The sequence below is a fragment of the Desmodus rotundus genome, chromosome 4, assembly GCF_022682495.2.
Source record: "Desmodus rotundus isolate HL8 chromosome 4, HLdesRot8A.1, whole genome shotgun sequence".
Classification (NCBI taxonomy): Eukaryota; Metazoa; Chordata; class Mammalia; order Chiroptera; family Phyllostomidae; genus Desmodus; species Desmodus rotundus.
In genome coordinates, this window is record NC_071390.1 from 117,603,743 (window position 1) to 117,619,351 (window position 15,609).

At 43.2% G+C, this 15,609-nt stretch overlaps 2 protein-coding genes and 1 non-coding gene across 3 annotated transcripts in view; 1 reads left to right on the top strand and 2 right to left on the bottom strand.

Moving 5' to 3' along the window:
- Nucleotides 1-953: 953 nt before the first annotated feature.
- On the bottom strand, nt 954-14,874 carry NOA1 (nitric oxide associated 1). Its single transcript, XM_053923542.1, has 7 exons — nt 13,332-14,874; nt 12,281-12,445; nt 11,193-11,398; nt 6,968-7,099; nt 5,890-6,006; nt 2,992-3,112; nt 954-2,324 (listed from the first exon to the last, which is right to left on the bottom strand). The coding sequence occupies exons 1-7, from the start codon at nt 14,479-14,481 to the stop codon at nt 2,116-2,118; spliced, it is 2,100 nt and encodes a 699-aa protein (XP_053779517.1). The 5' UTR covers nt 14,482-14,874; the 3' UTR covers nt 954-2,115.
- LOC112296440 (U1 spliceosomal RNA) lies at nt 2,351-2,520 on the bottom strand. The gene has a single exon (XR_002973897.1). It is a non-coding gene; the product is annotated as a U1 spliceosomal RNA (small nuclear RNA).
- A 234-nt stretch (nt 14,875-15,108) lies between the features above and the next one.
- The window catches only part of POLR2B (RNA polymerase II subunit B), a 42,952-nt gene continuing 42,451 nt past the window's right edge, over nt 15,109-15,609 (top strand). The window contains exon 1 of the mRNA XM_024579802.4: nt 15,109-15,284. Coding sequence (XP_024435570.1) covers nt 15,266-15,284 — 19 coding nt within the window. The 5' untranslated portion in view covers nt 15,109-15,265. The remainder of the gene's footprint in view (nt 15,285-15,609) is intronic.

A 15,609-nucleotide genomic window follows, 5' to 3' on the forward strand; every position in this document is an offset into this window, starting at 1 on the left:
AAACTGACTAAAACTCAGCAACTTTCTTAAAGCAGAACCCACTGTGGAACAGTTGAATAGGCCAGCAGTGATCCTGGGCTGCATTAGGTTAGCAGAATATGAAGGAAATTAATACCAGAGCCTAGCAGAAGCCCTCAGCTGTCTGAGCGTGCAGTGTCTGTTTTGTGGGTGTGAGGTGTTGGAACCACCCTTTCCTGGCTTTTCCTGCTTTTTTACTGAGAATCGTAAAAGGTTAGGCCAGAAAAATCTGCCATTTCCTCACTATCGGTGAGAAAACGAAGATCTGAAGAAACGACTAAAGTAACTAGGGAAACTGAAACCTAGTAAACTGTGCTGTTTAAAACTCCTAGCAAGGCACCTGGGATCATTTTTAGATATGCCACGGTCAAGATCTATGAACACAAACATTGAATTTTAGAGGTAAAAGAGACCTGAGAATATAAGTTATGAATGTTAAAAAATGGTCTTTGTAGGCAGAGGCCTAAAAGCCTAGAGAGATGAGGGAGATCTGTTCTGCTTCCTAAAATATGTATTGAGAAGTTACCATGATAGCACCAGTTTTTAGGTTCTGTATTTCTCTACAAATGCCAAGTTTACCATATTTCCTCCATACTTTTCTAAAGAGTAGGCCTAAGCTCCAAACTATGAACGGTAAATAAAAATATAATGGCCACAATTTAACTGTGTAAAAATAATGGCATTTCATTCTGTCCGGAATGAAAAACTAGCAATCAGCTACCAATTTGAATTTGGGAAACTACTGCCCTCTAGAGGGTGAGTTTAGAAACGTCAGCGGTACTTTTAGGTTGCCACAGTGACTGTTGGAGTAGGGGGAGGGGCGACCGGACATACAGTGCAGTTTTAAACATAGAAAACTACCTTCCCCAAGATGCCAATAGCATTCACTTTGAAACACGATGAAAGCGAGATCTACAGTTTTTACAAGTTGCATCTTAAAATATTAACCATTTATTCTGAGAGGACTTAGTGAGAAGTGGGGCCAGAGGGTACACATTGAAAGAGAACAGTTTATGCTGCCCAGGCTGAGTAGCTCAGTTGGTTAGTGTCTTCCAATCCTCTAAATAAATAAGTGGAACACCAAATTGACGTTTCTCTTTCTCTCCCTTCCTCTCTCTCTAAAATCAATAAAATAAAACAATTTAAAGGAGTTTATGTTAAACCTGAGTCTACAGGAACTTCACGGACCTGACTGCATTTCAGGCCAGCTTTCCCGCTCCCATTATCTCAACTTCTGGCAAGGCGTCTGGGACTTGACTTGCCAATTGCTCATTGTATGTATTTATCTAGGAATAAAAAAACATAAAAACTTCTGATTGATGTAATGTTACACAGTGTATACAAATGTGAAAATGGTTAAACTCTGATAGTTGCAGAATAAACTATGGATGCTAACAAGATATAACTTGAAACCTTTTTTACCTAAAATTGCAGACAGTTTTTAACTCATGTAATTACAGTAAACTACTTTTTGTTTTCTAGGGTTCATTGTCCCCTTAAGACTAAAAATCTGAAATGGCCCCTACTCCCCCTTATCTCCCGGCTTTTTGTGAGTGGGTCTGGCTATGTGACTGCTGACCAATGGACTGTGTGAAATGATGTATGCACCTTCGGGTTCTGCCGCTTCTTTTAAACAGGGAAGCTGCTTACTCTTCATCTCCACTCCTCCCCCCTCACTGGGAAAGGATGGCCACTTCGGCAAGTACCAGACGAGAGATGGAAGCCATGGGGTGTTCTAGCAGCTGGAACCCTGCATGACCACATGGTGCAGAGACACCTACTCATATCTATCTTATTTGGAGAAATTGATTTTTTTGCCACTTTTTCACATGCCAATTGCTAAATTGTCCTCTCAACTAGACTCTAAATAAGAAATGACATCTGTTCTCAATGAAAAAAGACAGTAGTGAGAGAAACTTGAATGTAGCAGAACTCCTTTTTAGGTATAGGAGTATTCGGGTCACACATATGTACACACCCTACAAGAAAACTTGTGTTTGCAAACTGAGTACATTACAAATAGGCACAGTTCTGAGTAGTAAAAAAAATTTTAGCTCTGTATTTTAGCTAAAATATTCAGCATAAGCAAGGTCAGCATTATATTTTCATCTGTCGTTTCTTCTGCAGATTGTACACAAGGGAAGGAAGCTTCTTGGTTTTATAGGCCACACTTCTCTTGATGCGCTCTCCTTTGATGTTAACGATATGTGGCAAGAGGGGGGGCCGGACTGTCAGCGCTGTTCCTTGAGGTGTATAGCCTCGGAGATGGAGCCTGTCCTTCAGCTGAGGCGTTACTGCAACCCAACCTATGCAGGCATGTGACAGAACACAAAATGGTATCAGTACTCTCTTCGTCCTCTCCCCCTCTACCACAAGCCATGCAGTGGAGTTTCCCACAGTGGGGGAAATCGCAGGGGTCAGCATATCCAGAGTGCAATGGATAAGCCTGGCCCTGGGAAAACCACCTTCACGATCACAGTATCTCCCCTGCCAGGTACATATGTTAGCAACTGTCTTACTGAAAACACTAAACCTGTCCTAGAAACGTATGGGTTAGAGGGTTGTCCCATATGCCAAGGCTGCAGGTTTGATCCCCGGTCAGGGCACATACAAGAATCAACCAATGGATACATAAATAAATGGGACAACAAATTGATGTTTCTCTCCCCTTGTGCGCTTGCTTGCTCTCTCTCTCAAATTGATAAAAAAATTTTAAAAAGAAAAACCCCACTAAACTAACGCTTAAAATGGAGCACTGAAGAAGGCTAGTGTTCTCCTTCACTCTATTTTTTAAAAGAGCATACAAAGCATTTGTGAAAAGGTACAAATTTATTTTCAGAGTAGGTTGCACTTATGAATAAACTAGTATGTATACACTAAAACACTCACCTTATGTTGGTTAAGGCAGATCTCTACAAAAATATAAGAAGTCTACTTTATTTGCCTTTAAAGAAGTGCCTTGTGTAAAATTACCTGCAGAGGAGAACTTGATGTCAGCCACCGCTTCAGATTCCCCAAGTCCTTCTTCTAAGGTGAAGTCTTCAGCAACAAGCGGAGGGAATTCTGCCATTCGTTCTTTTCCACCCATTGGAACCTTCCATGGGGATAAAACGAAGATGTTTGGAAATGGAAATTCAAATTAAATTCCCCGTAACTCTAATATTAATTAAAACACTGATAATTCTGTATAGGGATCAAGAGTAAAATCCTTTTAATCATTAACTGTTGAAAAAACCCCAAAGCACTTCTAGGTGGAATGAGAAGCACAGGAAGCATTCAGTTCCCACTGCCAGGGGCCACGTGTGGGCGACAACCTGCTGATAGCAGAGTCTTGCTTTATGAGTTTACACTGTTTTTACAGCCCTCCATAAAGCCTTACACTGAGTAACGTTGGGCGATTAAAGCAACATCTTTCCAAATACCTTGGCTCTTATAAGCCTGGCGTCCCACAAAGGGTAATCCCTGCCTCATGACAAACCAAGGGTACATATATAAGATACAGCTTCTATGTTTACAGATGTTTCCATGAATTGGAAGTGACTGGATAATAACTATTCATTAACAGATGTCTCTGTGTTTAGTACTAGGGACACATAGATATTACAGTAGGGTCTCGTCTCCCAGGAAGATCAGAAGGTGGAAATAACATGTAAACCAATTAAGGAAGAAATGTGATGAGAGGCATATATTAAGTGCTATGGTTGTGGAGGAAGAAGTAATGAGTGGGTTTTGGTCAAGGAAAACATTAATGAAGGAGCATATCTCAGCAGTACTTTGAGAAGCAGGTCGAAGTTAGTGCAAAGTTATTCTGGGTTAGCATCATGTACAGATACAAAAGTGGAGAAGGGGTGAGTCCAGGAACCGTAGTTTAACTGTCCGGGTTTGCTGTGTGTATGCGCGTTAGTGATGAGGCTATCAGTGCAAACTGCTCAGTAACGTGCAACTACCAGGGGGCCATAAAGAGGAAAGAGAACAGAGACAACGACAACCGCACCAATCACCACCAGCACCGTGACCTGCTCTGTTTGTATTTGGGGGAGATCTCTACAGTGCAGGGTTCTCAACCTCAGAACTCCTGACCTTCTGGACTGAATGGTCCTTTGTCAGGGATGGGGATGCTGTCCTGTGCAGTGCAGGATTTTTAGCAGCATCTTTGGCATCTACCTGGCACCTACCAAGCTGTGAAAACCAAAAATGTCTCCAGTCATTGCCCAATGTCCTCCGGGGCAAAGTCCATGCCAGTTGAGACCCACCGCTCTTGAGGTGGGGAGGTATGTTTGGGGTGGGGGTAAAACTGGAGGAGGGCAGTAAAAACTGGAAGCTGAGAAAATTTAAGGATCTCAAAAACAGCCTAGTGAAAGCAGACTATAGGCTGAACTCCAGGGCTAGATTCAGAGAGAAACTGAGCCACATTGGGAGAGACGACTGGAATCGTTGCTTTGGAAAGTATCGGTGGTGTCCATCCCCAAAACCACACAGATACCTGGGGTAGAGCAACACAGAGTTCATGTTTCTGAGAGCCACGTCTGTTGCAGAAAAAGCAACAGATCCTATATTGCCAATTGCCTTTACGTCCTCCCCACTTGGCAAATCTGACACGTCTCTGGAATATTAACTGTAGGGCAGTTATTTCAGTGGAGTTTTAATTTCAGTCTGGCTTTCTTAGGAAATCCAGAGAAAAGTAAGTATCTGTATCTCAAGCCAGGTTAGTTTTTATCATCTTTGAAGGGCAGATGTATGTTTTGTGTTTTGACTTATTTTTGGTTACATGAGCTTGAATTAATGTTAAATTACCTCTCATTGGATGTACCTGGTACTTCTGCAACAGTCATATTCCAGCACCACCACCGCCACAGATGCTTACACAGCACTTAGCCCAGTGCCCTGACCTTGACCTCATGATGTAGGTTCAACACAGAGAGGTAAAGGTGACTTTTGCCTAAAGTCACACAGCGTTGTTAAGTGGTGGAACAGAGTGGAATTTGATGGCAGTCTGGCTCCAGTGACCTTACCCATTTTACAGTACTCACTAGCCAACAGTGTCGACAGCATGTCTTGTTTAGGAGCTGAAAATAGTACCCACTCAGTCTTTGGTGAATTTGGTAAGAACAGTTTCATTGACACATAAGGGCCAACAGGCACTTTAGAGGAAGGGGCATGAGGAGCAGGAGCTACCTTGATTGTAAACAAAAGGAATAAAGAGGACCCTGAGTTTTGTTTTTAAAGATGAAAGAAACCTTAACATATTTATAGGTTGAAGAAAGGAGCTTGTAGAACAGGATAGAAAAGGTGAGATATGGTCTGTAAGTGTCTGGGATTAAGAAGCTGGGAGGAGAGTTTTTCTGCCCAGACCAGGGCTTCTCCACATTGGCAGCATGACATTTTGGACCAGATAATTCTTTGTTGTGCGGGGCTATCCTGTGCACTGCAGAATGTTTAGCATCATCCTGGACCTCCACTTATTAAGATGCCAGTAGCATCGCCCAGTTCTGAGAAAATCTGTCACTTCTCTTCACTCAGCATTATCCCATACAACTCTCTGCAATGATGTGACTGCTGAGCGGCTGGAAAGTGGCTAGTGCAAACGACGAACATGTAATATTAAATTAATCACTTCAAGTAGCTACATATTGGAAAGTATGGACTAGAGAAAACACAGCTCTAGCTATTCTAGGATCAGTCCAACATCCCCTTTTTAAAATAGGGCCCACTTCACTTCAGAGTCAAATCCTCAAGGAGAACAAGGTGAGGGGTAGCTAGCTGATGGTATAACAAAGATGGTTGTTCTGCTTTCTTAGCAGAGCTGTGGGGTGTCTAGCATCACGGTGTATGTTAACCTAACTATGCAAGCACCAAAATGTGTCACCTTACCTTGAGTAATGTATGACCTGCATGCTTCTGGTATATAGCATCCGCCTTGTCCAAGGAAGTAATGTGCACAGGAAGGAAGTTGGAAGCCACAACTGTAAACCAAGCTGACTGACTTCCCTTAAGAGAGAAAGAAGTTATTTGGCACAATGAAAGAATTGCAAAAGCAGCACATTACATGATGCAATTTAAAAAATATCAAGCTCCCCTTATAAGTACTGGTATGGCCGCTGTAATCAAACTATATTAATGCCTAAAAATAAGGGCACAAAATGTTAGAAGCAGTGCATTACCACAATTTATGTAAAACAATGATTCCTTACCTAGCCTTGTTGACATCATTTAAAGATACTTTTCTTTAAAAAAAAAAAAAAAAGGAAATACTGTTGCTTCAACTGTCTCCGGGTAAAGTTAGGTTTAAAAAAATTAACATTCTGTGAGCTTTAAAGAAATATATAAGAGTTTTAAGTGTGTAAGGCTAAATTTCCAACCAATTGTGAGCAAACACAAAACCCAAGAAGTGTGCTAAAGTGCCTGCCAGTAGCGAAAAGTGTTGTCGGACACGACTGTGTCTCATTTTCCTTCTTCTCCTCACTTGGCAAGACAGGAGCGATTCTCCAGATAGTCTGAAACCCCCAGGATGATGCTATGTAAATGAATTCCAAACAAAAACCACATATATAAAAGTATACAAATCACGGGGTGGAAAGAAGCATGGAATCTATTTAATGCACCCTGTACTTAAAAGGTCTGACCGATGATTTCCATGGGGAACAATACCACGGGGTAGTGGCAGTGTCTTTTCTTAATGCCAGCTGTATAGGGTACTCGCCATCCTAGGGCAGATACGGTTTGAAGCGCTACTACTGTTAATTTGTCCTAAGTTTTTATTCTCCCCCCATTAATTTGTCCTAAGTTTTTATAATGGGCACTTTGAAAAGAAAACAAAAAGAATAGTATTCAATGCTCCATATAGTCATGACCTAGTTATCAACATTTTCCCAGTGTTCATAAATCTGCTTCCCTAAAATAAATCCTAATACTAAGTCGTTTTTTAATGGTACATACAGACGTCTCTTACCTGCAGGAAATCTATGCGGCCTATGGCACCCAAGAATAAAACCATTCCTGGTTTAAGCACAAAAGTTCTTGGAACGATGGCATGTGTTGGCAAAACAGCATTTACTTCTTTTTCTGTTAGAAGATTTAAAATCTGTGAAGCAAAAGGCAGATTTTTTTTTAGAGAATTACTTTTATTGAAGATATACTGTGATTTACCTGTAAGATAAAGAGATGAAAAAATATTCCAGATTTCACAATAAATCAAAGTATGTCAAAATTAGTTGCACATAAAATTTATTCATTGTTTCTGTCTAAATGAATCAATTTACAAATGCTCTATGCTTGTTTCACTAGTTATTCTTGAGTAATGACAAAATATTTATAGAAGTATAAACCTTTCTTATGTCAGCAGCATCCCCCGAAGGTCAAAATTGGCATGAACTAAAAACACTGATGTTCCAGTCTCAAGATAGAAATACGTGTTCTCACCATCAAGGCTTCTAGAGGGCAGCGGTTTTCAGTTAAAGGTAAGGCAATAAACTGTCTAACAGCCCACTGGCAAGTGTGCATGCATTAAGTGCCAAGTGGTCACAGCATTCTAAGATCAGGTAAAGGTTTAAAGAACCCCTTTCTAAATTCTGGTCTTTAGTTTCCTTATTTCCCCCAAATACTCAGCAAAAATGAGAGAAAGTTATGAATCTGGCTTCTAAGGATGAACAGTTCCTTAACAGGGCAGAGAAAATAGAAATGAAAGTCAGAACGTATAAGATTCTGGTAAGATCTAAGGAACTGACATCTAATTTAAAAAGGAAAAGAATAGAGAAGGTAAAAAAATGGAAAAACAAAATTTTTGTCAACTTGGCTCTTAAGAAAAATAATAAGAATGAAACTGACCACCAACTTACACCACCACCAGAATAAACTCAAAATGGATAAAACTTAAACATGAGCTGTGATGTCATAAAAGTCCTAGAGGAAAACAGGCAGTAGAATTTCAGACATCCCATGTTGCAATATTGTCGCCTGTATATCCTTGCAGGGACATCCAGCCTTTTGGTGTCTCTGGGCCACACTGGAAGAGAAGCGTTGTTTTGGGCCACACATTCAATACACGAACACTAATGGAAACTGGTGAGCAAAAAAAAAGGTTTTAAGTAAATTTATGATTTTGTGTTGAGCCGCATTCACAGCCATCCTGGGATCCATGTGGCTTATGCGCAGCAGGTTGGACACCCCTGCCAGGGCAAGGGACATAAAAGAAAAACTGAACAAATAGGACTCCATCAAATGAAAAAGCTTCTGCACGACCAAAGAAAACATCATCAAAATGAAAAGGGAACCAAACATATGGGAAACCGTATTTGCCAATGACACCTGGGACAAGAGTTTGGTCTCCAAAATATATAAAAAACTCACAGGACCCCACACCAGGAAGACAAACAATCCAATTAAAAAATGGGCAAAGGACCTGAACAGACACTTCTCCAAGGAGGACACACAGAGGGCCCAGAGGCATATGAAAGGATGCTGCTCAACATCACTAGCCATCAGAGAGATGCACATTAAAACTACAATGAGCCACCACCTCACACTGGTCAGAATGGCCATCATTAAGAAATCAACAAACAAGTGTTAGAGAGGATGTGGAGAAAAGGGAGCCCTCGTGCACTGGTGGTGGGAGCGCAGACTGGTGCTGCCCCTGTGGAAACCAGCGCAGAGTTTCCTCAAAAAACTAAAAATGGAGCTGCCTCTTGACCCGCTGATTCCACTGCTGGGATTATACCCTAAGAATCCTGAAACACCAATCCAAAAGAACCTGTGCACCCCAGTGTTCACAGCAGCTTTATTTACAATAACCAAGTGCTGGAAACAGTGCCCGTCAGTAAATGAGTGGATCAAAAAACTGCGGTACATTTGCATTTCAAACAAAATAGAGCCAGAGGCCTGGAAACAGGGAACACAATTGGAGGGGTGAGGCGGGAAAGAAGGGGAAGGGTCTAATCAAGGAATGGGTCTAAATGGCCCATGGACAGGGACAACAGGGTGGGGATTGACTGTGGGGTGTGGTGGGTGGGGCAGGACAGAGCAATGGGGAAAAATTAGGACAACTGTAATAGAACAACAATAAAAAAAATAAAAATTAAAAAAAGATTAAAACAGGAATATAACTCACGTTGAAAATATACAAAAAGAAAAATAATAAGGAAATAAAAAACATGTGATACCTAGAGAGGCTCACAAGAAAATACATAAAGGGGCTGCAAGTGGTTTTCCCCAGGATTTGTGTTTGAAAAAGCGCAGTGAAGAAACTGTGGTAAAGAAACCTTTTAACACTTTTTAGACCCTAATACTTCCATTTCACAACAGAATTTCTTGGTTTGGTTTGGAAAACACTGATTTACGGCCTCAGATAAATATATCAATAACCTGACACTAGATGCAAACTACCTTAAAAACCCTGAAGACCCCTTATATCCAGTATCTTGAGGTCTCATTCTGCTGGCTGGAATATTTAGCAAATTCTTGCCTTTCTGACTATTTGACAAGAGGGTATATGTGACTAAAGGAACTATCCCTGAGCTGAGTCTAAAATGGGAAAATGAGTTGAAGTTAAAGTGAGACCATTATCAGAAAACAGTGCAATTACTCTGAAGTTTTTGATTGCTAAGGAAGACTGGACACAGCAGTAATTCTAGAAGGGAAGGAAAAAAGATTCATATGAGTCTCTGTTATGGGTCACCAAATAGAACACAATTCTGAGACTGAAATGCTAATCCCCACGAGACAAAGGAAGGAAAAGTACCTAAGAAACCCACGTTGTCTTATAGGGAGACACAGAGGCAATTAGGTGAATTACAAACTGGTCAGTAACCAGATTCAAAGGAAGCCGATTAATGGACCTGCAGTTAGGCTGTATCCTGGATGTACACTTGAGTCAATGAAAGACTTGGATGATGATCAAACTGCAAATAAAAAATTGTGAAATTTAATGAGTTCCTGGGATATAGGCTGAATTTAACAAGATAGAATCAAAGCTGTCCAGGAGATAGTGCAATTGGATTAAAAAGGCAGGAAGATTTAATCCTATTCCAAATTATTCTCGTAGGAGGGCACTTATACAAGAAATTTAGTTCTTAGTGTCATACTCTAAGAACAAAAACAAATTCGAAAACATCCTGCAAAGAACATATATGCATGGCCCATGGATGTGGCAACTGTGTGTGGGTTGCCTGAGGGAGTGGGGGTGGGTGGGTGGGTAGAGGGGGGCCAAAAGGGGGAAAACTGGGACAACTGTAATAGCATAAACAATAAAACATAATTAAAAACCCACTAATGCTAATAAAGAATGCTATATTTTAAAAGCAAAAGAAAAAAAGAAGAAACATTCTGAAAAGGACCTGGGTTGATGTAGTCTATTTCTCAGAGAGAACATATGTAGGAAATAAGAACAAATAATCTGGATTATGTCAGCATAGTAAGTACTCAATGTTTGCTGAATGAACTAATGAAAGAAAAAGGCAGAGTGAGGGAGAAATAGGACATTATACTTTAAAATATTTCAAAATCTGACAATAGGCATTACATTCATTCCACACAACTTTGAGGAACAATGAGGACAAGTTACAGGGAGACTGTTCAGCTCAGTACAAAGAACTGATAAAAAACCAAATAGGTTACCTTGGGAGGTAAGGTGGCACTGCTTCAGCTGATGGGTCACTCCTTACTTCAGTTCAAGCTGGATGCCCTCTGATGAATATGTTATAGAGGGACTTCAAAGGTGCATAGGTGGCTGCGCTGCAGTGATATGTACGGTATATTGCTGTGTATAATGTGCACTTTTAGCTCAAATTTTTGAGGGAAAAATAAGGATGTGCATTATACAGGGGTATGATGATCACATACCATGGGCAAAATAATCCCATGTAGAATGAGCATAAAACTGTGGGTGCGCATTATATACGGCAAAATAGGGTATGATTTCTTTCAACCTCAAAATCTACGATTCTGTAAATGTTTCCCTGACTAAGGTAAGAAGCACCATAATATAAGTAGGGTGTCAGCAGTGAAGCCCAACAAATGAAATACAGAACTTGATGGAATATAGTCATCCCTGAATCACTTCCATGAATGAATCAAAATTGAGTCTATAATGAAAGTGGTACCTCCTTTCCTGTGTTCTATCTTAATAGGTAGACCATATTCATGCAGTTTATAGTTGTTTCTAAAACACATCAAATACATACACAATTTTCCTTTGTAATTCCAGGGGTGTCATAAAACCAGTGGGCATCTCTCACATCTTGTGGGGTCAGATCTACTTGTTTGGTGGATTTAGCTGCAACTCTAACAGGTTCATTTTCCATGTCAAAGGCAAGTGAATCAGCATCAAACTCAAAGGGAGCTTCATCCTTCTGTTCTTCTGAATACAAGAATGTTCTTCCAACTCTTCCTGGAACAAGTTATATTGAAGTTATTAGTCACTCCTTTAAAGCCTTTGACTCTAGACAGATAATTCTTATGTTTGTGTCAAATAAGTTACTAAGACTATGAGCTATGAAAGTGAGATACAATGATAACAGCTTTGTTTTTTATAAAAAAGGCAGCAGGAGTCAGACTCTTGCAAGGATCAAGTATGTGGCTGGCTGTGTACATCGGGCATGGGAATCAAACTGTTTTTGGTAAATGAAGGTTGTAAAGAAATACCAAGGAGAGGGGACCATCTTATGTAAAGCTGCTGCTTAGGGTCAACAACCTGTACTGGTCTGCAAGGAGTGGGGCTGTATCTCAGTGGGAATGCTTTTACTGCTGACACTGGCTAGGTGGGCAGTTACTGTATGGCTCCTTTCCTGGATTTCTCCAAGCATCTACTCTCTCAATTTTCTCAGCACCATGAACTCTGGGTTTGCCTCTCAAGGGCCTTGATCTTCCAGAGTGAAGAAAGTTGTCTGTCCCCGCAAAAACTGGCTAGCCCCAGACAGTGGTATTTCAGGTTGCTCAACAAAGAATTTTAGCATAGAGGCCCGGCCAGTGTGACTCAGTTGGCCGAGGGCTGGCCCAATAAACAAAAGGTCTCAGGTTCAATTCCAGACAGCGCACACAAGCCTAGGTTGTGGGGTTGGTCCTGGTTGGACGGGCGGCGGCAGATCGATGTTTCTCTCCCTCTCTTTCTATCTCTCTAAAGGCAGTAAACATGTCCTCGTGTGACTCTCCCTCTCTCCTCCTCCCTTCCCTTCTCTCCAAGGTCTGAGAGCATGTCTTCTGGTGAAGATTAAAAAGAAAAAAAGAATTTTAGCGTAGACCCCTCAAGAGTTTTCCTGCAGAAGATGCTTACCTACTACATAACCATGCTTTTTTAAGAGATGAAGTTGATTTTGTTCTAGCTGACTAAGATCTTCCTCAGCTTCAGTTGCATATTTTTTAAGCCTTTTTTGCCTTTGAAACATTCTGTAAGGAGTTGGGTTGCAAATAGGAAACTTCAGTAGGTTTAATGTAGTACCTGAAATACCAAACAATGTATTTTAATAAAATTGCACAAGGGAATAAGGGGAGGACAAGTAACATTTTTTGGAGAGGTACACACTGTCTTTGGGTACTGTGATTTATTTCACTTAACCTTTATGACAACTCTACAAATTTATCCTTACTTCACAGATGAGGAAATGGGTTTAGAGACTGGCTCACAGGCTTAACCAGGATGTGAATCCCAAATCTGCAAGCTTGATTTATTTTTATTTTACTACCATACTACCACCCTATACAAAAGAACTGCTGTGTATAATTCAAGTAAAGTCCAGGAGAGAGAAGAACAACTTACAAAACAAAGCTAAACACTGGTTTCAAAGAAACAAATGAGGCAGTTTTGACAAATGCTAAATACAAACAGGGTCACAGAGGGACCCAATTTGCATCTTAAAGCCAAAAAAATGACATTTCTTCTCAAGAAAGCCACATATCATCCTGTATTAGTGAATTATGACAATGTTAAATGTCTATAGTATACTGATCTCCTGAATAAACTTAAGATAGTGGACGTAGGTTTATAAAGTCAAAGGGCATTCCAGGAAAACATACAGTAAAGCTAAAGGGAAATCTCCAAGAGAGCAGGAACTTTTTGTTGCCTGGCTTATCTATCTCCAACGCCTAGAACCGTGACTGGAACACAGAACTGCTCCATAAATATTTCTATTATTATTCCAAGCACTATGCTGACACTGAAGACAGATGTGACCAAAGTAGAGAGAGAATTGTTAAGGGGAAGGCTCCAAACAGTTCCTGGTGGACATTTAACATCTCAGAAAACGAAGGGGTTTAGTAAACATTTGATATACAATTGTGTGAAAACAAAAACAAAACACGAAGGGGGCGGACCTCCTAAAGCTCACCTGGCCAAGAGGAGATAGTGGCTCGGTCGATAGCCTCAGGTCCCTTGGCGATGCAGTAATCTGACTCCAGGAGCGTGTTGAAGAGAGTGGACTTGCCAGCGTTGGTGGCACCAACCAGGTAGACATTGCCGCGATAGCGCCAGGAGCGCTGAAGCGCGGAGATCAACTCTTCCACTCCATAGCCAGTCTTGGCGCTGATAAGCCGCACGTCCCTGAGTATAGTACGGGACCCGGCCGAAAGATTCGAATTCTCTTCCCCATCTGCTGGCCCGCCCCCGCCGGGATGCAGTGGCCTTCTGTGGCCAGGGGACCGCGGGAGCCCGGCACGGGCACAGTCTTCCCACAGCCGCTCTCGGAGCCGCTGTAGGTAGCCGGGCGCGTCCTGGGGCAGCAGGTCCACCTTGTTCCCCAGCACGATCAGCTGCTTTGGGCCTACCAGCGCGGGCAGATCAGGCAGGAAGGCATCGGGTAAATCGAGCAAGTCCACCATGTAAAGCACCAGGGCGTGCTCGGGCTGCCGCAGCGCAGCACTCACCAATTCCAGGTACTGCTCGCGGCTCACCTGCAGGCGCAAGGCGCGCCGGTGGTGCACCAGTAGCCAGCACCGCTGGCACACGGTCCGCGCCAGCCCGCCGTCGGCCTGCGCCGCGGCGCTAAGGAACTTCTCGCTGGGCAGGTAGCCGGGCACGCCAGGGTCCTGGCAGTGCAGCTCCGCCCCGCAGCCCGAGCAGTTCAGGCCGCTGGGCGGCACCGTCGGGTCCGGGTGCCCCACGACCGGGTGCACCCGGAGTCTGTCCCGTAGCTTCTGCTGCCGCCGCTCCTCCCGCTGCTGTAGCTTCTGTCGTTCCTCCTCCTCCTGACGCTGCTGCAGCTCCCGCAGCTGCTCTTCGAGAACCGGTGCGGGCTCCGGCTCCGGGACGTACTCGGGAAACAGAAAACGCTCCTCCATGTCATCCCTTCCTTCGTAACCTCCACTCGCCGTCGGGCCACGAGGAAGCCCACGTCCCAGGCTCGCTGGGTGCTGAGAGGAGGTGGCGGCCGCGCATCGTCTCCAGAGGAGCGGCTCTCGGAGGCCGCGGCGCACTACGGCGGGAGTGGATCCCCTAAGTAAGGGCCAGAGCAGTCTAGCCCGCAAGCGTGCAGGCAGCATGGGGAACCAGTTCCCGGACAAAGGGGGTGGGGCCACGTGCGTGTACTCGCGATGGGGCCGGAGAGGCGCTTTAAACCCGAGACTAAACCCCGGAACATCTGAAAGCTGTCATTTGTCATTTGTCAGCCTCCAAAAGTCGTCTCCTCCTCCCGCAACTAATCCCGTAAATTCTCGCGATGAAGGCTGCGAGGTTTGAGAGCCCGTTTAAAGCTGCGGCAAAAGTGCGAGGACTGGGTTGTGCTGGGTGTAGTGAAGGGGCTAGCGAGGGTTTGTCACTTTCAGGCTTCTTCAACACGCCACTGCTGGCACAACCCGCCCTTAGTTTTAAAAAGCATTCTTGTCATTCTTGGCGTTTCTTGTCTTTAAAAGCGCAAAAACTAGAGCATTAAATGCTGCGAAGTCACGGCTGCAATTAAAACTCTTTATTAATAAATATTGACTTTTTTTTCAGGTGTCTTCATTTGTGTAATAACATTGAAAAACAAAAAACTCTCCTTGGCTGGATCCGATTCTAGGACTGCAGTAGTATTAGCAATCAGCCGCAGGAGGCGGTGGCCCACAATTTGCGCCTGCGCAGTTCTAACTACAAGCAAACCTCGGCCTGCCATTCGCGCAGGCGCAGATCTTACGTTAGCTTCTTCGTGGGTGGCCTCTGGCGGAAGACGCAGAGTGTTCTGGGAACGCCGGAGGCGGAAATCACTTCGTCTCACGTTCGTGGTGCCGGTGGTTGCTGCGTACCTTTCCGTCCGCGATTTTAAGAGGAGTTCGGGAACCGTTTGCCAATATGTATGACGCAGACGAGGGTAGGTGGTCGCTCAGAACACAACGCGCAGACCCATCTAAGGAGGGGAATGTGGGGAGCTGGACGAATTGAAGATTTGCGGCCTTCCCCCAATCCCGCCACGAAAGTGTCCGCAGTCGTTTCTCCACTTACCCCAGACCCGGAATGAAGCCGGGATTGCGAGAGGCGGAGGGTGCAGGGAGTGTAGCAATGATGTTCCGGATTAGGGTGATACTGTTCTCTCCACTGCTTGCTCCTTGATGAATCAATACTACCTTCCCGCATTTTAAATAGCGTGCAGAACCATAAGACAAATTCCTTTGTTTTCCCTTTGAAGTAAATGGCGA

Coding starts and splice junctions, on each gene's coding strand:
- NOA1 (XM_053923542.1), bottom strand. CDS start 14,481: ATGCTGCCTGCACGCTTGCGGGCTAGACTGCTCTGGCCCTTACTTAGG. Junction 3,113..5,889: donor CAGGTCATACATTACTCAAG/GTAAGGTGACAC, acceptor TCCCCATGGAAG/GTTCCAATGGGTGGAAAAGA. Junction 2,325..2,991: donor CATCAAGTTCTCCTCTGCAG/GTAATTTTACAC, acceptor ATGCCTGCATAG/GTTGGGTTGCAGTAACGCCT.